The following is a 26,483-nucleotide window of genomic DNA, read 5'->3' as shown; positions in this document are numbered from 1 at the left end:
CAAACAAACAAACAAACAAAAACAAACAACAAGAAACACTGCAGTTTGGAGCTGACATGGGGCTTCCTTTATGTCAGTAGTTTTCTCAGCGTCAGCGTCTGTATTGCGCACGTCACTCTTAATATACGGTGCTTCGGTGGTGCATGGCAGCAGAATGTATAGAAAATAGCAACAGCGCCGGATGAGAGCCAACAGTGACGTTTTCATTAGCTCATATGGTGACAACTTACGAACTGATGGGTTGATGGGTGGAAAGGTTGATTTTGGTGCCTTCACTATAACGATCTTTCAGAATAGCGAACAATTTACCACGGCCCCTGAAGTTCGTTATATTGATATTTCACTGTATATCGAAATAATAGATATAACGAAGGAAATAAAATTCTTCTTGAGATCCTTATAGACATCCATGTACAATAAAACCTCGTTATAACTAAGTTGAAGGGGGAGCCAGAATTACTTTGGTATATCATTTACTTTGTTATACCTATTATTGCATGTACTGCACCATGAATATCTATGGGGATTTCAAGGGGAATGTCACTTAACCGATAACATACATTATTTCATTACATCCTGTTTCCCCATAATGAAGTTTGACTGTATTTAAAGCACTGCCTCAACAAAATAAAATTGTCTTGCTAATGAACATAAACTAGATTCGCCTCTGAAACCCACCAAAAATACCCAACCATGGCGCAGTAACTATTTTTCTTTCTGTAGGGTTCGGAACTTGTGTGGTGTGGCAGTTCAGAACTCCTGCGTCTCACTTTAATACTGTGCATAGTCGTTTTCAAGCAGCGGCTAACCATCGTCACGACGCTGCGCCAGCGTTTTCACATGAGACGGGTGGGCAAATATTGTGGTGAAGCTGCCGTGGTGGGCAGCTATATACTGTTCTTAGTCGCGCACGCATTGTGCATTTTATTGCTTACATAGTATCTAGCGGCTGGAAAAAGATCACAGTTTAGCGACATACTGAACATTGGTGGCGAGAAAATTGCGTTTCCTGGGAATGTATGAACCGGTCAGAAATGAGCGTAAGTGTATTGGGTAATTTTTTATGTTCTTGATCGCAAACGTTGGCGCCAGAAAATTACGTAATCGAAATGTATCAACGAGGTTCTACTGTGTAATAAGTATATATATGTGTGTGTGAGTGTGTGTGTTAATGCACACCCACTTATTAAGCAATTCCAATTCAAGTATAGTGCCTGTGTGTACACGTGCGCACGTCAGTGCCTTCCCCTCTGCTGCACCAACGATGGTTGAGAAATCTGTTGAACTGACTTGCATGTACTGAACGGAGGCTGCAAGCATGGAGGGTGTCAGCTCCCTCATTCTCCTGGGCAAGGTCATTCCAGAAATGGTATAAAAGTGTCCCTGCCAAGAGCCCTCAGCCTTGAGTAGAAGCTTAGAGGGTTTGTGTTGCTCTCCATCCTGAAGCTTGCAGGGCTGACTGCTCCGTAGCGATGTAATTAAACACTTTGTTCATTATGTCGCCACCTTGTCTCTGCCTGGGTCCCTTTCTGCTGCTGGTTGAGCTCCAGACTTCTATGCCCATGCAACCTTAATGGGCCTGGGTCGCCGTTTTTAACAGTATCAAACCTCTACCCACATACTGGCTGCTACACTTGGGACCCATACCTCACTGTTTCGCGTGGCTAATCCACAGTGACAGCCCATTTATACTTGCACACTTCATTCCATGTATTGCGAAACATTTTCTTTCCGTTCACAGAAGAATTCAAGCAGAAAATCACTGGGCAGCCGGTCATAATTGCATCACCGAATCGTCTATGTTTCCTACCCGATTACAAAGCACGGCAGGAATGCTGGAGCAACGAAGAGCTGGGCCTCGAAGTGGAAGTGCCGTAGCAGACAACACGCCATTTTGCTGCCCACCTATTGGTTATATATAGACATTGCATACAACCGAAGCAATCTTGAAAAAGCTGCAGGGTTTGTAATTGTTTAATAATCATGACATTTAAAATAGCACCTAAGCAGATGACACAGAGACCCAGTGCATATGACCCAAATCCCAGAACATGACTCTCGAGGTTTTTAGCAGACTACGGGAACTCATTAATCTCAGTGGTCATGGCCAGGCACTGCTCTGCTTCTCAATATTCTGACTCCTGTGTCAGTTACGGTGAGTGGCAATGGTGGGACTGAGTTCCAGTATCAAAAACATCTATAATCTTGTGCACTTTTAACGCATCCACTCATGTTTGAAACAAAATCTTGAGGGTTGGCTGCTCCATTAAGCTTTTTATAAGGTCTAACATTTCGTTGCACTTGCCATTGGAAGTGTCGTGCATTTTCAAGTGTTACACTGAAGCATTGCACTCGAGATTGGCTTGCTAGCGCATTAATTAACTTTAGAAAGTAAACAGGGTTAAAGCACCAATGAGAATACTATAGAAACATGAGCAAGATCTACATACTGCTGGCAGTAGGTCAACGCTGCACTGCTTTGGTTCACCAAGAAGACGGGTGACAGTCCGTCTTCGTAGTCACCGAAGCTCACCACAGCTGCACTCTCGCTCACTTGGCAAGCCATGTACAAGCCACCTTTCTGCGAGAAGAGGTAAAAGCCAGCAATGACAACACAGCACCATTTGGAACAATGAGAATTACAAAAACAGTCAAACCAGCCTGGATGTTAAATCTATTCCCTTTTGAACCATGGACTGCACTTTCCAAAAATATTAGAGATAGCCATTTAAACTACTCTGATTTGCATATTTCTCATGACAAAGATGAAATACATGAAAATATACCGTGGCAAAGAAGAAAAAAAGCACTGACACTGACTGTAGCAAAAACCAAAAGGTTAAAACAATCTGCAAAATACTGAAGGCTGTTTCAGCTCTCATACAGTATCTTTGTACATAAACTTTGCTCAGTTCTTAGACCTGTGTTGTCTCATGGCTAAGAAGGGATGTCTCATGCCTCCTGGCTCAGATAGTTTATTTATCCTTTAGCCTTCATAGTCTTTTGGACTCGATTTCTTGTGGTCAGTGAATCTGTGTTGTTCTCGTGCCATGGTTGTTCTCAACTAGGCAAGCCTCTATCAAACCCTCAATATCAATACGAAAGGTCACACGTGCACGTCTCCTACTCTATCCCGGTCGTTGCTGTGCATGGCTGTCGGTGCAGCTGAGCACGTACACAGCCCGTGCGCCCTACCTTTGCAGTAATCCATAGTGGATGCAAAGGCTGGGCAAGCCGAGATGTTCGTGGCTTTGTGTGCGCTGTCTTCCCATGTGTTTAGTGCTGGAGGTCGCACACTCTCACGTTTTGGTGATGCGCTGAAGCAAGTGGCAGGAGAAGCATTTGCTCCCCTCTGCTTGTGCTCTTCCTGCTAGTGTCATCCCACTGAGGGTGACACTGACATGACATTCGACGTGACAGCTTCGCAGGTTACGCTTCATACCACCGATGTGAAAATGTCATCGATACTGCATGAAAGTGTATATTTCATCACCGACTCTGAAATTCAACAAAATGATCTTTCTTGTATTTTGGAATTGAATTTCTTTTTTTACAACTGCCCAACAAGTGTAAAAAATTTTACAGCCCCTTCCATGCAAGAAAAATTCATCAGCAACTGCACTTATTTGCATGGAGGGCGGAATTTCAATGTAGTGGAATTTCAACATAAAGTGTTGAATTTACCGACTTCGTTGTATCAAAGTTCAAATGCATGTTTTCTGAAGCTGCTTTTCGGCCCTACTGATTTCTTTAACACTTATTTCTTAATGTAGTGTCAGAGCTACAAGCAAGTAAATTAGGCTGCAACTAAAGTTTTATCTCGAACGCCGATAAAAATTTTGCACTTTCATATCAACCAAGAAAAACTTTGCAGTTTTGCTTGAAAAGCAAACCAGTGAAAGCAATAGCAAGGTTTAACACTGCGTTACACAGTATGCAAGGCAAGGCCGCCGCTGGTCATGTACCCTGGCAGCTGCCAGAAGTCTCACGACGTTGGAGCAATGAGGAAACCTGCCAGTGGTGTTGTATCTTGATAACTCATGAGATGAGACCGAAGGAAAACCATTGGTATATTTAGCTTGAAACTTACTCCCTATTCTGAAAGGACTACTGTATACACACAACTGCACAGAAGGAACACTAAGTGGGTGTGTACAATGCTCATACCAGCAGTGGAAGTCTAAACACTGTCCTAGCTTCACTGCAGAGCGTGATGGTGCACCTATTCGGCTTCTTCGTTCCTGCAGCTAAAAACACTGCGTGCCTTTTGTGTCTTTAAAGATCTTCTAACCCACCACACACAGTCTGTATATGTGCGCTGCCGACAGCACGACGATGCCAGCGGTGCAAACACGTCTTGAGTGTCCTCACAATTGCTATTACAATAAAAAAGCCAGAGCTGAAAGAATAAGCACTTGCTAGTGCAACCAAGCAAGCTCTTGGCAAAAGTGGAGTTATAGTGCAGTAACATAAAACAGCCCTGCGTCTACTTTAGTAATGTAACATTGCAGCTACAAAGGCCAATGAAATTCAAACAACCACAATTCCAGTAATACCTATGGTCTCACCTTGTTTGCAAGTTTGAGTAGGATGGAGTTTGTCTCCTTGCATGAGAAGGGCACTGTGCACTCCTCTGTGTCTGCATACCTTGCCAGGAGCTCAAGTTTCTGTACTTCTTTAGGCCAGAATGGTACGCACTGTCCAAAACAAGTTGCAAAACACCATGTCAGTGCATTACACCCTACACAGCAATTTTAGTTCAGTTGATATTATTGGCCATAAAGGCCCTGACTAGGAGCAGTACAAAAGGGTTGGGATTGCCCCTAAAATCAAATTAAAATCAAATTGTTGGGTTTAGTATCCCAGTGCAGCACATGGGCTACGAGAGACACCACAGTAAAGAGTCCGGATTGATTTCAGCCAGCTAAGGTTCTTTAACTTGCACCTTCTTGCATTCTTGTATTCTGTACCCATTAAAATGCAGTTGCCATGGCCTGGAATTGAAATCTTTGACCTCACATTCTAACAAAAACCTTAACGTTGTAGACAGCAAACTTCAGAGTGCTTCTGTAAGAGTGAAAATAGTGAACATAGTTTCCAAGACTGAAAAAAAAAAATTCTGGGGTTTTAAGCGCCAAAATCACAATAACCACAATCTGATTATGAAGCACACTGTAGTAGAGGACTCCGGATTAATTCTGACCACCTAGGTTTCTTTAACATAAACTTAAATCTAAGTACACGAGCGTTTTTGCATTCTGCTTCCCCTGGAATGCAGCTGCCGCAGTTAGGACTTGTGGGGATGCGCGACTCTCACGCATCCCCTGATATGTTGTTTTCCCGCATAGCGCGTCTCCTGTAATCCGGCTTCGCCGCGTGGCCTGCGTCATGCTCGCGGAGGTCGATGCGGTTGGGGCGCAATGCGAGAGATGGCGCGAGTGTTGCGCTGCTAACGCCACCTCACGCCACCTCACGAGTGTTACTTGGGGGCGCAGGGCAGAACGGGCTGGCTTTTCCCGGCGTATCGGCGAGGACGTCCCGCGCGCCGACCCATGCTTCTGCGAGACCGCCTCGCGTGGCCGCCTTCAAACGCGCCGCGATTCGCGTGACCGTACACGCGAACGACCAGGCGTTGGAATCCAGCATGGGGTGAACATATTCGCTCGCTTCCGGTCGCGGTGAGTCGGACTTATGGATTTGTCGCGCGCCCATCGGCATGTTTTGTGGATAGCAACTCGGCTAGCAGGCATTGATCTATGAAAGGTGCAATATATGCCCTAGTGATTGTTTGCACTACTGTGTTGTCGTTCCTTTGTCCCAAGAGCACGGGAGGAGAACCTCACAGACTGAACCCGTGACCTTGTGCCAGCAGTGACGCCATGGCCACTGGGCTAAGGCAGTGGGTCATTTCTAAGACTTACAACGGTCATTACATACAGCATGTGTCCCAGCTATCATGCAGAAGAGTTTTGGAGAAATGCCTTCTATGCAGATAAAAGCAACTGCGTGTCGCTAGCAGCAAACTGAAAAAGCATCTAATATTTTTCGTGTTTTTCCTAATTAATTATTGTTTGTAATTATTAATTAACTACCTTTTACATTACTATATTTATGGCACACATGTTAATATTACATGTTAAAGCAACTTCAAAAACAAATTTCAATTGTTTGTAACAAACTGTATTTCGCACAGCTCTATTTTCCATGTGTTACAAAAGTTTTTTTTTTCTTTTTTTCCTTCCTTCTCACATGTTTTGCATGTCACATGGTATACTGTTGCACTTCAGTGGCTTTTTTTAATATGAGAGAAAAAGTGCAGTGTAAAATTTAGCATGTCACAAGAAACTCAAATTGATGCTTTCGAAGTCGTTGTTGGCAAATGCCAACAACTAATGTTGGCAAATGTTGGCAAAGTAGTTGTTGGCAAATGGCAAGAACCAATGTTGGCATTGCTGCCATTAATGTAGTAATTAGTTGATTATTCACTAAAACTGATCAATTAGGAAGAAAAAAATACGAGATGCTTTTTCAGGTTGCTGCTAATGACATGCAATTGGTTTTATCCACATACAAGGCTTCCATTTTTTATTTAAGCTTGATAAGCATGATAGCTGGGACACCCTGTACTATATGCAAGGCATACTACAAAGAAAATAGAAAGTTACAACACTTTCTTTTTCATCTTGAGCAAAAATAGATGAAAGGGAAGTTAGAAAAAAAAATATGCTACACCATTTTATTTCTGACAAAGCCTTCATTGAATAACAGCGGATTGCTGATCTGTACAATGCCATCTGGCATAAAATTCGTCTTTGGCAGTATGGATAAAAAAAGGATTGAGCAAACATAGCAGCATGAGGGTGCAGGTATGAAACCCGCAATGCATTCTAACATACCTGTGTGCAATGCAGGTATTTGGTGATCAAAATAATAATACCTATTAAATAGTAATCATAACTATTACCGAATACTTTTGACATAGCGCTGCTGTACTTACAGCTCCAGGCAGTATTCTCATCCACACAGAATTTTCCGTATACTCCTTGATCTCGACCGTAGTCTAAAGAAAGAAATGAATGCCATCATGTAATCAGCATGACTACCAAGAAACCAACTCTAGCAGTTGTGATCTTACTGCAGCATTTCAAGATAACTTTCAGAAGCATGTTCAGTAGCAACAAATTACAATTTGATAAAAAATAGTAATGATAATAAAAATATGTGAATGAACACAAGCATGCCTAGAGCACCATAGGAGGCAGCAGCATGAGCTGGTATTGCCCATTCCTTGTGCACCATGGAGTTTCTTGCAAAAATCGCTAGCGAGAACTCTGGTGCTGTGATCATTACTCGAGCATAGGAATGATAGTACAATACACTTCTGTTAATTTGACTCGGGTTAATTCACCACTTCAGATAATTCAATGCTGACCAGCACCCATGCATTTCTACGGGCCCAAACTTTCATTATTCCTGTCCTAAAGTTGGCCTTCGATAGATAATTTGAACTTGACCAGTGGGCCTGCATGCTCCTGACCCCTATGGTGATCCAAATAGTGACCCCTTTACTGGCACTGTCCATCTTGGCAGAACTTAGGAGACAGTAAACGCGTCGAACACACGTTGCAAAGCCGTTGGAAGCCAGAAGGACGAAGTTTAAGCAAACGCACATATGTACTGGCCATCATTCCTACACTGGCTGAACTGCCATGCTTGGAGCTCCCATAGACACTAGCACTAAAGTTACCTCGAGCAATTTTTGCGGGAAATTACGTTGTGTTGTACACTTGCGGCACAAGTCTCATCGACATGCTCGCAGCAAATTTTGTTGTAAGGTATGCTGTACATTATAAATTGAATTTCAGATTTCTTACAAGTTCTCAGGTATTGTCCCCGAGATCCCTCGTACAATATTTGCACATTGTCTTCAATCCCTTTCAATGTTGACTTGAAAACTATTATGCAAGATACATGGAAATGGCTTAATCATAATCTTGCCACCCAAGTTCTATAAAATTCGCAGTAAATTGAACTAGACCGTCGTGTTGCAAGAGACCACGAAAAGCACACTTAAGTGCATTTTCAATAGTGAGATGACACTGCAATCCCGAATACAGCCAATCACATGATGCTGCATCGTGATTTCCGTGTGTAGGCAAAGAAAAGTCTGTATACAGCACTTTTTATGGGAAATGGTTTCATTGTCTATGCGCATGGAAATGTTGCTTTAAATGGCCCCTCATCAGGTTTGGCTATTTGACAGACAGGAGCAGCACATGCTTCACGCACTGACAATACAAAAAAAGAAGAAGAAAAAAAAGAAAATAAATAAAAAGGAGGCAGTGCCTGTCACGCGAACCCGACATGGTCCCTTGGTTCTGGTATGGGAGAATGAGGGGAAGGAACGTCACTTGCAGATGCTACTCGAGGCAGTGGGAGAGAATGCCTCTGCTGGCAGCCACGCTTACCTCCTGGCGGTATGGTAACGGGATGTCCAATTTCTTCTACCTCCTCCAATAATAATCCGATATGAAATATTATTTCAGTAAAATGATCTGCAGACGGCATGTTAAAATTTCCAGTGTATAACTAACACCTGCAATGGAGCCTGGTGAGAAGCTCGTCTAACTGCAGTGTGTAGACAGACTATTTTTTTTTTACTTTTGTAACATAGCAGTCGGTAATAATAACAGACTGAAAAGCGACTAATGTTCCTGAGCTGTCCTCAGGTCTCAGGAGGGTAGGACTAATTCTTCACGAACAAAGTAGTGCAGAGAGACTCTACACACATGCTGTCATTGAGACACTGTACATGACACCTACGCCCCACCAAATTGTTATTCTTGCCAAACCCACACAGGTACAGCCAAACCCTGAAAAACATACCTTATAGTTGTAAAACATACCTTGCAGTTGTTCAAAATAAGGTAGTATGGTGTGAAGGTGACAATTCTTGTCAGGCCAGTGGCACTTAGCGTAATCCCAACACTTAGCTAGAACAAAAAGTAAAAAAAAAAAAAGATGAGCTGCATTGGAAAATGAACACCATTTGCATTCGTTGCTGGAGACGTTACACTTGCATTCTGCCAAAGCACAGTTTTGAATGTAGAGACTTGAAACATGTCTACTCCCAAGCACCCAGCGTACGCACCAGGTAGGAGTGGCCATCCTTGGATTTGGCGATTATGGTTCCTGAGCTCCCAACAGCATCCAGGGAAAACCGCTCGGACCACTCCGAGTTGAAGATCTTTATTGCAGCCTGAAAAAATAAAAACAAACTGTGCTGCAACTTCCTTGGTTTGCAACAGAAGTGACCAGCTATACGCAGCATGTTTTAGAATTGATTGATTGATTGATAGTGTTTAAAGAAGCATTAAGGAGTGACACTACCAGTTTACAGGAGTAACATTCTTTTGAGACTGTGCATTAATTTGGTGAGAAATGTTGACCTACCATATTGTGTATAATGTACCCAAACAGCAACTCAAGTACATCACTGTGATGTCAAGTATTTCCAAATGCTTTCACATGTTATGGTGTAAAAGACATGGAACGACATGAAGAAACAACAAAACCGAAAACAGCATCGTCATGATCTTTTGTTCCTAACTCCCGTATGCAGAGATGCAACTTAAGTCGAAGCACATGCTTGACTTGATCCGAGTGACGCCTATCGGGAACGCGCCGAAGAAAACGCAGTGAGCGTCTTTGGGCACGTTAATGCCAGGCGTCATCTAAATCAAGTCAAGCATGTGCTTCGACTTAAGTTGCATCTCTGCATACGGGCGTGAGTGAACCAACTAGCCCAGCAACCAGTGATACTGTCACATGTTTTAGATGTTTCAGTGCAGGAAATGTTCTCAGAACTTGCGAGGTTGGCCTTTGGTTACATTAGAATGCAGCACGATTTTTGCTTACCAACAATTATTTGGTCCGATTTAAACACTTTGATAAATATGAAATAAAATTTTTTTGAGAAACCACAAAGAAATATAGCTGCACACTCTGCTTTTGTTCTTACATAAAAAAATTAACAAAGCTACTTTTTTTTTTTTCTACAACCGACGCACAGGGATGTCCATTCTTGGGGGAATGCTCTACTGGTAATTAATTGAACATAGCAGCCTCAACTTCAAATAAAGGCAGGCAAGCAAAAAAAATTGGAGGACGCTTAAGCTTCGCCTTCAAGAGTGGAATGCGATAGCGTTATCGCACCCCGTTCGCACCGCTCACTCGTTCGTTCGGCATGCTCTTGAGTCACACAAAGACAGTTTTCATATACAACACTTCTAAGTCCACAGTGCAACTTTTTTCTAATTATTTGTTCCAGGAGCACCACGCAGACGCATGACTCCTCACCAGCAGCACGGCAAACATTGCAGGGGACGCTTTCCCACCAGATACGCTATGGCGCAGCGATCATGTCAGAGGTGTCCCGCATCGGACGCTGCACCTAGGAATCGTGCTGTGAGCGGAAAGAGGAGCCGCGTCGCCTAAACACGAGGGTTCGAGTGACGCACGCTGGAAGTTGGAAGGGGAGAGAATGAGAAAACTTATTAAACACAAGGGTATTGGGGCATCCTCGCACCGGTCCCCGCACGGCCTCAATGTGCTCAAACGAGACGAAGAGGAGAAGCGGGCGAGTGACGTGCCCCCTGTCAGGGCAGCGCCTTACATTGCGAGGAGGGGGTCTTCTGTGTTAGCCACAAGATGGCTCTGCGTGTGTGCCAAGCGCAGAAGAAATGTAGCGGAAACGTACTTTGCTACTCGTTTAAATGTGAGTTCTGTAATTTACATGCTTATAATTACCGATATACACTGCAGTATAACTTTATACGGCACGTTTCTAAAGCAGCACCACATTACTAGAGGTGCTTTTGTCCCACTTTGAAGCATTGAACTCACGGCTGAGTGATAGCGTCTCCGTCTCACACTCCAGAGACCCTGGTTCAATTGCCACCCAGCCCATCTTACAAGTTGCTTTTATGAATTGCCTTCCGGAATTTTTCGCTCATGGCCAACGCCACCGGCTTTTCTGCGACACAAGCTCCTTAACGCTACCGCGTTAATATATGTTATTCAAAGGTATCTGCATTAGGTGTCATACTGGTTACTTCTATCCCCTAGTAGCATAAACCCTGTGCAGTAGATAGTAGCACTAGATAAAACAATTATCTGGCTTTTCCTTTGTTTGTCTTGGACTGGGTACAACTGTACACAGAGCCATAACCCACCTTTTTCTTTGTGAACAATGTCTTGGAACGATAGGAGAACAGGACTGGGCCGTCAAAAGTAGCAGGATGGGGGATTCCAGCTGAATCTTCAGTCTAGTCAGCCCCAAGAAAAGCAAATACGTTAGACTACAGAACAACTAAAACATTCAAGGCAACATGTACGATACAACATTACAGCTTAGCTGTATAGGAAGACAATAGAAAGCAATCCAAGGAACCTTCATTTATCGCATCTGCTGTAACTACCTGCTGAACAAAATCGTACAGCATTATGGTAATAGGCACGTTAAGCACAGAGTGAAACTGCAGTTGCGTTTATTCTTCACAAATGACTGTTTCATATTGCCATGTGACTGTGCTTAACTGCCACACTATTGCACAAGATATTCTGACTGCATTCACACATGCACAATATATATATTCACACATTACATTAGGTTAAACTTCAAGCCTTGCCGCATGCATGCCTTCTCTTTCGCATTAGTATTAGCAGACACAATAAAAGCAAATATTGTTAAGCTTAAAGATGAGGAATTACATATTGCGAGTTGCATATAAGTGAAAGGCCAGATCACAAAGAAAGCCTATCATACACAAGGCAGCAAAAATTGTACAAATGTGATTATGACAGTTGGTACAAAAACATCATGTTTAGCAAAACTGTGCATCAAAACATGTGCAAACAGTGACACATGCATGGCACACAGAACAGTAACCATCTCCAAAGATGAACTCACCACATAATGCAAGAAATACAGCACTTGTCAATGCTTTGCACAGGCAGCTTATGAATGTGATACTTTTTTTTTTAATTAAATGAAACTAATAAATTTAGCTACCCAGTGGTGGTGATGACCACTTGTGATGGCTACTTGTTGAGCATGCATGATAGCTAAGGAGCATAATACATGTGACAGTGTCTAGTAAAGGTGACATTTAATGTGCAACATCCTTACATGCTGATAAGCTACGTCAAATAGTGCAACCTTTGTGCAAGCATAAGCACCCATCATGCCATTTGCATACTTACAAAAAGTGAAGCATGCCATTCAGGTGCCAATGATGCATTCAACAACAGTAGAAATGTGCGCATATATGGTGCTAACATTTAAGATCCATGCGAGCATTTACGCTGTACCTTTCCTGGACTCAGTTCCTTTTCTATAGATGACTGTGACCTTAGAGACAGACGTCTGTCTTCTCCAGGCTAGCAAGCGTTAATGAAAGAAGCAAAAGTTAGTAATGAAGCATAATAAGGGGTTACATTGTTTTTGTGTATTAGATAAGCATCCTCGTGCAGCAGCAAATTCTGTACTTAAGAGTTACGGCATCATAAGGCATATGGCTGCCTGTAGCCGAAGTACAAGAGAGCAAAATTCTGATGCAATAATGAAAAAAAAATCTGGCAATACATTTTCTTTTCCAAGACAAGGCAAATAGAAGGTGACATACGAAATGGCAGCAAAGGCCTTTAGCTCTACTTGGGTTAACTCAATTCTTCTGTTAATTCGATCACAACTGATCAGAACACCTGAAGCTCCTTTACCTCAATCTTGAAATTGGCTTTCACTGGATAATTTGAATATAACCAGGTCAGTGTGCATGTAGCTTAACCTAATTACCCCCCCCCCCCCCCCCCCCAAAAGCTGCAACATCAGTTGATGGCCTTAGGAGACAGTGAAATGCGTTGAACACACGTTATCTCCAGCTGAAAGCGCCAATCGTCGGCCTTCCTTTAGTAGCTGCCCTCGCACTACAATGGGATATAAAACCAAAACCATGTTGCATTAACCACAGCCTATGATCAGAGGCAGCGTCATGATCACCGTCATTACAAGTTTTCACACAGGATGGCAATGACAAGCTGCTGCTTTCAAGTTTTACTTATGAAAGCTCATTCAAAAGGGAAGTTATTTTACATGCTAGGCTAGCAGCAATAGAGTTGGGTCACACATTTTCAACGCTCCAGAGACTTGCATATGTTTCAGAACAAAGTGGCGAGGCACTCCATGCAGTCTCGGGGTGGGCTATCATACCATTAGTGGTTGCAGCGGAGTGGTTCAAGAAATGCAGAATATCAAACATAATGAAATATGCTGCTGTGAGGGTGACATATTAGTGTCCATGGACAGCAACAAAATGCTGTCCAGGGTTGACAATGACTAACACTAGTTGTACATATATTTCTATTTTCTGAAAGTAAACTCTGCAGCTCCCATCTTAATTCTGACTGACAGAATCAGAAGCGTGCTGTATTTTTCTTTTGTTATGAAGTCAGGTGTGCATTAAATTTTGGTGCAAACTGTTTTCTACTATGAACTTTTAAAAATTGATTGTGCACTGGAATCAGCAAGTATTGCCAAATGAAACAGCAGTGTGCTCAAACTGTTCTTTTTTTTTCCGCCTCTTGTTTTAATTCGACCTGCTGAATGGCTTGACAACTCTGCCAGTCACATCAAGCTCGAACTGATGAAAGTCTATACTGTAAAAAAACTATAATAAGAACGATACTCAAGTTAGTTGGTTGAAATGCATATATAAATGGTACCACAAAACATGGATACAACACAGACCAACATATCAACTTCAATGACTGGATTAGAACCAGCAGGCCAAGTGACAGTACAACTTCAATATAACAAAGAGGGATATAATAAATTATCGGATATAACAACGTAAGCCGAAAACATATTTCACCAATATCAGCATATAACTAATGTCACATATTGATGCATGGCATTAATGTTGCCGTGTATTGATGACACTCTAGACTACCTGTACAGTGCCACCTATGTTCATTCTATCGACCTATGGTCCAGCTACTGGCAGACTGCCATCTACAAGACAAGCCAAGAGAAGAATGAATTTGTTACACCCGATGGTCTTTACCAGTTCAAGGTACTGCCTTGCAGTCTCTGTAATGCGGCAGCCACTTTTGAACGCAGGATTGACTCTTTGCTTCAAGGGTTCATGTGGTTCACCTGTTTGTGCTATGTGCCAGCGTCATCGTTTTGTCGCCACCATTCAACACACATCTCGATAATCTCTCAGCGATTCTTGACATGTTCTGCCGGTAGAGTCTCCAGTTGAACTCTTCAAAATGTCACTTCGCTCGCCACCAAATCACCATGCTTGGACACCTCGTGGATGAAAGAGGTGTGCGACCTGATCTGGACAAAATTCGTGCTGTTATTAACTTCCCTGACCAGAAGTCTACAAAGGACATCTGTAGTTTCCTAGGGCTGTGCTCCTATTTCCCGCGCTTTGTAAAGGATTTTGCGACCGTTGAACGCCCTCTTACCGATGTCTTGAAGAAAGATGTCCGATTTCCTTGGGGTTCTGATCATGCCACACTTTTTTCTCATCTCACTACTCTCCTTACCATGCCTCCAATCCTGGCCCACTTTGACCCGTCTGCCTCAACGCAAGTTTGAATGGATGCCAGTGGTCATGGCATAGGACCAGTGTTATCGCAACAATAGTGTAGACATGATTGTGTTATAGCCTATGCCAGCAGATTTCCATCGCCTGCCGAGCCCAATTGATCAATCACAGAGTGCGAGTGCCTGGCTCTTGTGCTGGCAGTTACGAAGTTTTGTCCATACTTGTACAGATGCCCATTTAGTGTCATCACTGATAACCATGCTCTCTGCTGGCTATCCTCGCTCAAGGACCCCATGGGACTACTCACTCGTTGGGCTTTAAACCTGCAAGAATATACCTTCTCCATCGTATATAAGACGGGATGCTTGAACCAGGATGCATATTGTTTGTCCACCAATGAGAAATGCTGCAATCCTTCATTACAAGCTTTCATCGACCGGCTGGAGTCAGTGCCTGGTGACGCCTCTCTCTGGATGCTTCTCCTCAAGGAGGGTACATTATATCACCGCAATTTTTAACGCCACAGCCCTGACCTACTGTGCTCATCATCCCATCACACCTGCGTTCGACTGTCCCCCACCAACTTCACAATGCTCCCTTGGCTTTGGGCGTCTCGCACATACGACCGTGTATGCCGGCACTTCTTTTGAGCCAGGTCACTTCTTTTGGGTGAGCCCGGTCTCACCCACTCCATCGGCGTGCTGCCTGTGAGCCCCGTCTGTGCGAGAATAAGCCCTTCATGCTTCCAGCTGGATGTCTCCAGCCAATCGATGTCCTGCCCAAACCCATTTTCTGAGTTTGTCTAGATCTTCTTGGTCTGTTTCCTCTCTCGGGCTCCGGAAATAAATGGGTCACCATCGCTACCGATTATGCTACGCAGTATGCTATCACTAGAGCCCTCCCAACAAGTTGCGCTACTGATGTCGGTGACTTTCTACTCTACGACATCATTTTAGTGCATGGTGCTCCGTGCCAATTACGAACTGGCTGTGGCCGTAGCTTTTTCTCATGGCAGTCGTCAACAACATCGTCCCCTCCTGCTCGACAAAGCACAAATTTAGCACATCATACCACCCACAGACCAACAGCCTCATGGAATGCCTTAACCAGACCATCACCAACATGCTTTCGAAGTAGGTTGAGGCCGACCACTGAAACAGGGATCTTCATTTACCATATGCGGCGTTTGTGTCTAACTCCTCACGTCACAACACTACCAGCTATTCACCATTCTATCTCCTACACGGCCAAGAACCCGCGTTGCCCTTGGACATCTTGCTGCCTTTGCCGGCATGTTCTCTACCACTAAGAACACCTGCGACGCGATCGCATGCGCCAACCATGCATGGCAGCTCACCCGCACCTGTCTAGAGGCCTCACAGGAGCATCAGAGGCACCTCTGCAATGTTCACTTTTCTGCAGGTTCTCTGGTGTTTCCCTGGTCACCCATCTGCCGTGTGGGTCTTTCCCGAAAAGCTATTGTTGCGTTACACTAGCCTATACTGTGTGGTGCGACAAGTGACTGATGTCACATATGAAACCATCCCCGCTGACCCCTCAGCGTCATTGTCAGCTGTAAGTCACATCGTTCACGTAGCGAGAGTTAAGCCCTATAACATATCTTTGACTAGGGATGTGTAGCTTAAGCACCGGGACGGTGCTTCTACTGCCGAGCAGGATGATACAAAACAGCCACCATAGTGTGGCTGCACTGAAGAGGAGGAAGGCCACATGTTCCCAATTGCTATAGGGTTACCATCTTAGCCACTGTTGGCCTATGTGTAAATATATTGTAAACAGCCTTGTGTATCAGCTGCACGTAAAAATATTCCTATAGCACAGCTCTTAGGCACCCATTCCAGCGGCGAGCATCGGCATAGACATAACCGACCGAACGACCACAACAGCGAAGGATGAAAGAGCGAACACAGAGCAGGAGATGAAATACCCGAGCTGCAAATGGCGGAGACTAATGAGAGCAGCCCCTTCACTGACGTACATGTCGGAAACTGGTGTCATGCAGACATGCCCGACTGCTCGATGCATACTCATATCTTGTCTCAGCTGGACCGCTCATTTCATACTGTCGTCTGCTCACATCAGCTCTCGCTCCCACTCGTTTGGTTTGCTTGGCTTGGTATCGTTTGCACTTGTTTTGATTGTCGAGGTTTGAGATTTTGTTTTGCAAGGATGAGTCTAAACCAAAACATCCTGATGGAAAGGTTTTTGGAGACAGTGGGCCATATCCGATTCTATACGACAAGGCCGATCCTGAATATAAGCATGCGGAGGCGACAGCCAATACCTCATTCTCTTTGACTTTGGAACACGGCGTCGCCGCAACAGAAGAGAGCACACTTGCATGATTATGATCAGTGGCAATGACATCACCTTCGTAGGACATGACTCGCGCTAAGAATGAAGCACGAAGAACGTGAACACTGCACCAACTTATCAGCAGATGAAGGAAAAAGCATGAGACATCTTGCACCTACAGAGAGGAGGCGAGATTTTCATGCTGTCACGTGACTGCTGCAGTGGCTCGCCGACAGTCGGTGTGGCCGCTCTGTCTGGCACATCACGTGTGTTTTACTGCTAGTGTATATGAGGATTTCTGCAGCGACAATGGCTCTGAGATAGTGCCAGAGTAGCATCCGACTTATGTTCACCAATGACGCCCTCAATAAGGTATGTGGCGAGCACGTCAAAATAAAGTGCTGCATGAGCGGGGGTCTGTCTGCAGCAGCTGCTTCGAATCGCGTCCATCTGTCATATGCGCAATGCTTCTCGCATTCTCCTGTTTAGCAAGGCAGTCGTACTACACTTCGCTCATTTGCAACATGCCACAAGAAACAGACTGTCCGTGCTAGCCAATATATAGTGAAATGAAAACTTGTATACAGCTGCACTCAAATTTCGCATTGGGGAGTATCACAACTGTTAGTGAATTTTTTTAAATGTCAGTGATTAAAAGAAGTACTTCGGTTAAGTCACTCTTCACTGTCAAAACAGCACCTAAACAACGTAGCTTCTCCGAGCAGATGCAACAAGAAGCAAGGTGTCCACAGAGAATCAAATATGGCTTGGATAGAAAAGTGCAATGAAAAACTTTGCGTGAGCATACTAAGTTCTCACTTTTTGCCTTAACTTTATTTTGTTTGAAATACTGCGGTAAATAGGATACTGAGATTAGTGTACGTGAGATGAGGATGTCTCTATTACTTTTTTTAGAATTGCTACTTCATTCTTACTTCTTTTATAACACTGTTTTGAGCTCTGAGCTAAACCACATTAGCAATTTTGAAAATTTGTTTTGTTTACATTGACCTAAATATCATGTACACAAAAATGACAATAGTACGAAAGGTTTATTTTTTGAGTCGTTACATGTTACGAACGTTCATTTGCTATATGCGTCAAGAGCTCACGCCAGGAAAACCTCACAGTGATTGAACAGAGAAAGACAGCTCTAAAGCAACATTACCATTTTTCTTGAAAGTTGCGCACAAATGGAAGCTTATAAAGAAATTCACAATAGATTACAGGGGTTCAACATTGTAAGTTATACAATGGGTTCCTTAACATGCACCCAAAGCATGGCACTCGGGCGCTTTAACATTCGACCCCCACCAGGATGCAGCGGCCACAGCTGAGAATCAAACCCACAACGTCATGAACAGCAGCACAATACTTGCCGTAGGTGGTTACACAGCAAATACTTACGAGCCTCTTAAAGACTTTAGTGGGAACATTGCTCCCTTTAATATACGGGCTGTCATATTTATTGACTTGATGATGGGATCGCTTCCTCTCTTGGATGGCAGGAAGCTCAATCATAATCCTCTGATTGGACGCGCAAAACAGGTACAACAACATTTAGGAGCCCAGCAAAGCACGTACATTAGCCGAACCAAGTGCGCTGTAGACGTAAGCAGCCCAAGTAAACACTTTATGTTCAGTAAATGTTTTAAAGAGAAAGGTTTAGGAGTATCATAACTAAAACTTGCCTATTATATATATAAATGAGAAGTTAGAGTTACGCTAAATAAGTTTTGAAGATTGCTGACATATTTTTAAAGTCGTAGAAATGTTGCCACATTCTTCTCGTATGTAAAAGAATGACATTTAGTGAATACAAATGGCAGGAAACAATTCTAAAGCATTTGAATTTGATGCTAAAGTTGGTTTCAGAATGCCGGACCTGGTGTTATTGACATTTTGTGATGCTGTGACACAGAGCAAAACTACCCGACATTGTGTAGAAATAATAAGAAGGCAAAATATGAAGGCGCTACTCATAAAAATATTATGCAGATCCAATGCGCATCTTGGAATCTATGTGAAGCATTTAATCAAATGCTATGAATTTGCTCATTTCATTCCTGCATCATCGACGTAAAGACAACTGCCACGCACGTCTGTTCTTTCACGCACCCACGCTACGCAATTGTGACACGCATGGCTATCATCTCAAAAAGCTAGCTGGCGTCAACATGATGGAAGTATGGAGGCAATTGTGGCTTAATGGTTAGCGCATCAGACTGCTGAGCTGGGGCCCAGACCAAGGTTCAATCCCACTATTAGACATGCAATTCAAATATTTTTTTTTAAGTGTGAGCTATTCGGTAAGACAGCAGTAGCATCCAGCCAGCAGCCATCGTCAGGAAGTCCTGAAGGGTTTGTGAAGAGAGCTTCACTTAACAGAATAAAAGCGTGGTGTGTGTTACATCTGGTTGTGCTTGAGTGTGGCAGCCATAGGCAATTGCAGGAAATGAGTGAGCCAGAGTACGACGATGTAATAACGTATGTAATAATGTATGTGACAACGTTATAACAACGTATGTAACCCCAATGTAGCAGAGCACCAAAACCGTTTTGTAGAAAGAAGTATTATAGGAGTAAATTATTTAGGGTGCTCTGATGCTTGCTAGTATTTTTCTGAGGGTCTAGAGTGCTCGAGTCTTCATATAAATGCAAAAAAAAAAGAGGAAAAAATGACAAGTAAGAAATGCCAAGCAAACGGACAGAAAATTCAAACAAACATGCTAAAATGAGGAAGTATGGCTCATGTTCCTTTGTGGAAATGTTCATTGTTCAACTGAAACTTTCCTACGAAGCAAGAAGCAGAGCTAATACACAATTAAATACTGTAACTCATTTCACAGTTCCATTATCTTAATGGATCCTGCAATTTGAAAATTGTCAGGTGTATGGGCGTGCAAAAATTTTTTACACGAAGAATACTACAACCCCAGTTGGAAAGGCAAAAAATATCTTGTAGCTTCAAGTCTTCGCAGAATGCCGCTGCTGAGAAATATTTAGGCAGCAAGATTAATCTGGTTTCCCAGCATCTCAAATAAAAATGACCCCGAACACTGGTCCGGGAATCTGAAGGATATCATCCTGAAATGTTTAGGTGTTCACTCAAAATAGCAAAATGTCAGTTCTAAAGAAAAAAAAATGCTTTTCATGTATTTCAAGCTGAAGTTCTAGCAGAAAAAAAAAAGGAGGTTTCTTTTGGTTGTGTTCTCTTGCTCACATCAGCACTACTGTTTTCATTACGTGAAATGAAGTTGTTTTTAGAAAGAATGAGTAACTAAACAACTGGGTGTCACAACTCATTTGCATTCTTGCCTTGCCTACATGGCATTGTTTTCTAGAGTTATGTGACAACTGCTTTGGTGACATGTTCCGACAGTTTCTGGTGCCTGGCCAGCTGCTTGCTCCAGAAGTTGGCAGCAGATGGACACAAGCTGTGGTTCGGCCACTGTGATGGCCCTTCACACATGTTTTTGCTGACCAGGTTAAGAACCGCCAACCTACCTTCCTCTTCCGCCCTTCTCTTTTGCTTAAACCCTCAGTGTCCAAACAAAACTTTCGTCTCCTCAGCTTTTGGTTCCAAGCAGAAGCAACGTCATATTTCCCAATGTGGCTGTAGTGATGAATACATGCTATGACACCAGCTATAGGCAAAGCGTGCAGGTTAAGCGTGCAGGCCACAAACACGTAGATTATCAAAGGGACGCTATACGTTATGTTGTATGGTACTGCAGCGTAGATGTGAGCGTGCGACAGCGAGCAGCAGTGGAAGCGGAAATCCTGAAAGTGGAAAATTTGGAAGCGGAAATTCCAGAAGCAGAACTGGTGCGAGTGACAAATCTGTTAATGACGGCATACATCAACAGTTGGCAGTGGTGTGTGAATGGAGGGGTCACTCATTGGTTAAAGATATGTGATGGTATAAGTGGGTATTGCTGTTGCGTATGTGCCATTATAGACATCAAGGCCCAGTCATTGAGCTTTCTAATGAGTTCAGCAGTGAGTCAGTTCATTTTTACTGCTTAAGACTTTGCACACACTCTGCTATGCAATTTCAGACTACATTCAGAAAGGAGGTGCTTATCCAGTTTTGCATGTGATTCTTAAGTTGTCTTCTCTCGAAACTTGTATATGATCAATAAATTTGGCTTCTTCGGTGGGACACTAGTAGTTGCTGTCTCTCTATCGTGTGACACAGTGACATACTGTAAGCATATGATGGCACTCTAACAGACCTCAGACTCCACTGGGCTCAATTTGCTCCATGTCATTCTCACACATAATTCACTATTGACATACTCTACAACAGAGTGAGCAGGCCCTCCTATGGTAAAGAATGTACTCATCCAAACCAACCCCAAGCTGATGGAGAAGTTGAAGGCTTCTATTTGATGAGTACCATAAAAAACAGCAATGCTGCCAGGATTGCTGAAACTAAGTTCCTTCCTTGCTACAGTACAGCCAGATGGCATCTAGTCAAAGGCACAGAGTGCAGTTGAGTTTAGCCTTCTTTTCTGGTGGCCTTAAAAAAACATGCAGATCTTTGAGACATCCCCACTGTGAAAAACAACACTGCTTATTTATTTCCAGTACTCTGAACTGTGTGAGCCTCAAGAGAGGATCTTGAATGGTCTGCTTCCTGGCTACTGGAATGCACCAGAGGGCCATTCAGTTTCCAGAAAGCCATAGCAATTGCATTTCAGGCTTAGCCTTAACACATCAGCACAATGTCTTGCTACTCTAAGAGACCGTAACAATACCTTTAAGACTTCCAGCACACACAAAGTTTTATGAAGTAGTCCTTTGTTTGAAGCTAAGCCAACGACCATCTACATTAGCCACAGCCAATGCTATTGGGCTTGTGTAGTCCTGTGTCCCAGTAAGCATCTGCATCTTACACTAAGCAACGGGTTGATGATAAGCTGGATACTTTTATGCCCACTTTTGCTGTAGCTGCTCACAATCAGCATTACTGAGAAAGCTCCTTGAGGTATTTTCTTGAGCTTCTGAGAAATCAATCATTCTCTGCTGCTCCTAATGACCTCTTCCAATGCAGCTAGCAGAAGGCATCTGTCATCATCTGTCATGTTATTGCTGTTGGCTACTGAGAGGTGCCCACTGAAACATCTTTGGACATTGTGGCTGGTTTTGAAATGTGGCTTGCAAGAAATGAACATTTTCTGCCACATTTCCAGAAGCCAACTAAAGTTCACTTGTTTGAGAATTTCTAACTACATAACTTTGCAGCCTGAAACTTCCCATGTAGGTGAAAAAGAACATGATTGCCACGAATGTCACTAATATAAAGAACATATATCTTCTCGCAATATTTCAGCTGTTGAGACATCAGGTCCTGCCTTAAAAAAACTAACAAAGATAACTGCCGCTACTCGTCAAGAAAGTTTGTTAATAGGCCAGCTAGCGTACAAACAGCTCTACACTACAAAATGATTAACCTACAGAAAAAGGTTATGTACTAACCTTGTAGGAAATGTCCTCAGTTGTCTTGTTGACCATCCAGAAAGGGCAATATAGACCCAATACTATGCAGTTATTGGTTGTTTCGACATGCATGCCCAAGTCCTGCAAAGTAGCACATTACCATCAGCATGTTACTCCAAGCGATAAGGTGAACTGGCTGGCTTAATCTTGTTTGCCAATGCTAAAACATAGATGCACACACAAAGCTGCTCAATGTTAAACTATACTGCCATACAGCAGTGATAACAATTCAGTCTCTTAACTTTGCTGCACAGCAATAGTGTGAAAACTATCTCTTAGAAAGTGCATTGTTGAAGGTATAGGCTAAGAAATGTTTTAAAAACTTAACTGAACAGAATCTTACGCTATGAAGCCAATATTAAAAAATAAAATTGCAAATAGCTATTGTCAATACAACATACAATATTGTCAATTACATTTCTCAGTGATCACAACTGCAGCTAAACCACTAAGAAAATGCTAAAGCTATAATAAAAGTAACATACAAAAGGTCTATGTTTGCTTTGTGTGCACCCATGAGTAATTTTTGGAAGTAATTTTCATCACCATTTCTTGACAGAAGAACAATGCACCCTACCACACTGAAAGGTTCTCAAAATTACTACTGTGATTACTTGAATAATGGTAACAATTTTTCCCCCTTAAAATTGATGTGAAGTTGGAGGGGTTCGAAGTGCCCAGGGAAAATTTTCCAATAGAATGTTCTGATGCCAAATAGAAAAATGAAAAAAAAAGTAATAATGAAAACTAAAGAAGCTTCAAATTGGGGTTCACACATCAGTTATTGTAAGCTTAAATAAAATATTACTTTCAAACAACATAACCCAGGTTCTACACAGGCATAACTGCAAAGGCCTATTATTTGCAGACACTAGCTTAACCTAGAGCCCCTAAACGAATACACTCAAACCTCGATATAACGAACTTAGATATAACATTATTCTCGATATAACGAAGTATTTACCTTTTCTTAACTTCTTGTCCATAGACCACCATGTATTTAGAACTTCAATATAACAAAGTGTGTTTGTATGCGATTTCAATATAACAAAATTTCACTGCTGCCCCAAAGGAATGCCAAGAAAATAAATGGAAACCTTCGCAGACGCAGATGGTCAGATGATTTAATAACAAGTGGCTGCTTGCAAACCCACCTCTGAAATTGCCCTGCAGCAAGGCAGAAGTGGTGCCCCGCCCCGTATAAAGTCCAAGTGCGATAAGATCCTATTGCGCCCTGCGCACTGTGTTCTTTAGGTGCGAGTGAAAGTGTGCGAGGGTGAGACAAGAAAGATGGTGGCTTTATGAGTGCTGCCTTCGAGTGCAAGCAAAGGGAAAGAGGGGCAGGGGAGAGAGAGCTCGCGGTAATGCGATCAAGCGCACCACGCCAGGGGGGCAGAGTGGGGGTAAGCTGGAGCGTCTCGATTTCTGGCAGCTGAACGCATACGCAGCTGCGCACCCTGCTTTAGAAGTAATCTGCCACGTGTGCAAAGAGCGGGCTTGCCAAGAAGGCGTGGCACAATGTCAGCTGTTTTACCACGCGTTTGGTACTGGAGGTAGGGCAACCTCAAGTTTCAGTAACTCGTTGGAACGAGAGGCAGACAAAGCATTCGCTCCCCGCTGCCGGCGCTTTTGCTTACAGCGTCGTCCCAGTGGGAGCAGCACTATCAGCCACTCAGGCAAAGTGAACGCGAAAGCGTGGCTGGCTTCGCTTAATTCATACCGCCGAGAAGATATCGTCGACCTATGTGGCATGAAACCGCATCATTTGTCGCCGACTCCTTAATTTGTCAAAATGAATTGTTTTATAAAAATTACTTTGAGAGTACTTATTTGCATCAAAGGTCGAATCTCAATAGAATGAAATTTCTATATGACAAAGTAAATTGACAATTTTACCGATTTCGTTATATTGAGGTCTAACTGTAGTTGCCGAAAAAAGCTCTCAAGCACTTTGAAAGGAGAGATCTTAGCTTGCCTGTTTGCTTCACATACTGTGGCACCAATCAGCATAACAGATTTTTGTTAGCTTTCATCATGATCATCATCATCCCCATTCAATCAACAAACAAGTTGAAAGCCTCTCTCCCGCAGATCTTAAATCACTGCTGCATAGCCTGAACCAAACAATGTACTGCCCTTCCTTCAACCTTCATACTGTTGCTCTAATAGACCTGTTCTGAGAGGCCCAATGGAGCTAGCTTTCACTCAATGGGATTCCAGTGTTGAACGTCTTAGCTAGTTTGACTACCTTAGCCAGACACAGCATGCCTGCCGGGATAAGTCAAGGCCCTTGGTACGCCAAACATCCATCACATGTTGGATACAATTTTCTAGTTTGTCCAGCAATATGATGGAGCCAATATCCATGTTCTTTTGCTTGCAAATCTATGAAATATGGGTGTACCTATGCACATATAAAATGACAGTAATATTAAGGCGCCTCACCATTTGCGGACCTTCTGCAGTCTCAAAAGTTAGCACTGAAAGTTCATCCATGGTAGATTCCAACAGTGTTTTGCAGGACCACTCCATGTCTCTGTAACCATGCAGCTGGACCGAAAAAGAAAAAAAAAAAAGTTACATGATTATGTTGCACATGTTTTGCAGCACCAGGGCCTCAGGTATGGCCTAAAAACACCAGAACGAGTTCAAAACTGTAACACTGGCCTGATGAACAAAACAATTTTTCATCGTAAGATGCAACATGGGTGTAAAGGACCTGAATTTCACTGGTTGTATAGGTGCCTAGAAGTTAGGTTCCCTTAAAAATATGGAGATGCACGTCGTGAGGCATTTTTCAAGACATGAGGTTGTGAGGATAGAGCAGCAGTGCCAATAAGTAGCACGAGGATAACAAAAGATGGGAGGAACTATCTCTGTAAGCAGTGTGGTTGTAAATATGATGATAATGTGTCGTGTTTAACGGTGCAAGGGCCAGATATGATCAAAGAGTGCCATGACACAAAATGATGTGTTGTCAATGAATGCTGAATCAATTGAAAAAATCGAGTACTAATGGTAGGAGTAACATTCACTGTGTTTACTCGCATAATGATTGCACTCGCGTAATGATCGCACCCCTGAATTTTGTCGTAAAAATGCGTTTTTTTAAATTTCCCGTGTAATGATCGCATCCCGAACTTGCTGCAGCGATATGTCGTATGCCAAGTCTAGCTAATAATGGTCACGCTTACCATCTGTCGAATGCTACGCGAACGACTCTTCAAGACAAGCCAAGCGGTATGCACGCACCAAAAATTCTCAAGTAGATGCCTCATTTCATTACTTTCATCACTTTCCGCACTTCTATGACAAAAAGAGGTACAACCAAACTTGTCTTTATTATGGTTAGGCTTTATAATGGTTGTGGTTAACAAAAACAAAAAAGGCGCCTTTCGATTCTTTTCATCGGCACTCGTTGGCATGCAACAAATTGTGCGCGGCAATGACAGCAGCCACGTTTACACTGATACATTAAAAGTGTACCCTATTCATATGCCGACACTTGTAACACAGCTAAGATATTCGCCCACGCTTAGCAGAATGTGCCGTATTAGGATAGTAGTGATGACAGATGCCGCAGTTTCCGCAGCGCGTCGGCCATGCGTTTCTATGTCACTGGCAGCTAAGCGCGCCCATCTGTTTCTGTCCCCTTAAAGTGGACATGGCTACGTTATTGCCGCAAACTTGCAGACATTAACGATATTATTCATCACTGATATGGAAGAAACTGTTTCTATGCACATAATGTACTCATGAGCAGAAAAAAAAAAAATCGTGTTTGGTGCGTTCGGCTTGCTCTGCAAGCCGCCATATTAGTTTTGGTGTCCCACACCCGCACCCCACAGCAAATGCGGGACATAAAAAAATTTTTTTTCTTATCACGGGAAATTTAACCCGCGTAATGATCGCACCCCTGAATTTGAGTCAATTTTTCTGACAAAAAAGTGCTATCATTGTGCAGTACATAAAGATACCTAAAAATCCGTCACTGCAAATTTCGTAAATTGTATAACTATTAAAATAATGATAGTGACTAAAATC

General features: G+C 43.0%; 1 protein-coding gene across 2 annotated transcripts in view; it reads right to left on the bottom strand.

Annotated features, from left to right (window-relative positions):
• The window catches only part of Vps13 (vacuolar protein sorting 13C), a 240,439-nt gene that overhangs the window by 40,710 nt on the left and 173,246 nt on the right, over positions 1 to 26,483 (bottom strand). Inside the window, exons 50-58 of one of the 2 annotated variants that reach the window (XM_070536982.1) lie at positions 24,885 to 24,989; positions 22,419 to 22,520; positions 12,373 to 12,441; positions 11,235 to 11,327; positions 9,152 to 9,259; positions 8,907 to 8,993; positions 6,998 to 7,060; positions 4,569 to 4,697; positions 2,451 to 2,581 (exon numbers count right to left, since the gene is read on the bottom strand). In XM_070536982.1, the coding sequence (XP_070393083.1) occupies positions 2,451 to 2,581; positions 4,569 to 4,697; positions 6,998 to 7,060; positions 8,907 to 8,993; positions 9,152 to 9,259; positions 11,235 to 11,327; positions 12,373 to 12,441; positions 22,419 to 22,520; positions 24,885 to 24,989 (887 nt within the window). The remainder of the gene's footprint in view (positions 1 to 2,450; positions 2,582 to 4,568; positions 4,698 to 6,997; positions 7,061 to 8,906; positions 8,994 to 9,151; positions 9,260 to 11,234; positions 11,328 to 12,372; positions 12,442 to 22,418; positions 22,521 to 24,884; positions 24,990 to 26,483) is intronic. The other variant, XM_070536983.1, reaches the window with a different exon arrangement.

This window comes from Dermacentor albipictus, chromosome 4 (genome assembly GCF_038994185.2).
Source record: "Dermacentor albipictus isolate Rhodes 1998 colony chromosome 4, USDA_Dalb.pri_finalv2, whole genome shotgun sequence".
In the NCBI taxonomy this organism is placed as follows: Eukaryota; Metazoa; Arthropoda; class Arachnida; order Ixodida; family Ixodidae; genus Dermacentor; species Dermacentor albipictus.
Note: the sequence above shows the minus strand (reverse complement) of the source record. Positions and strands in the feature narration are given on the sequence as shown.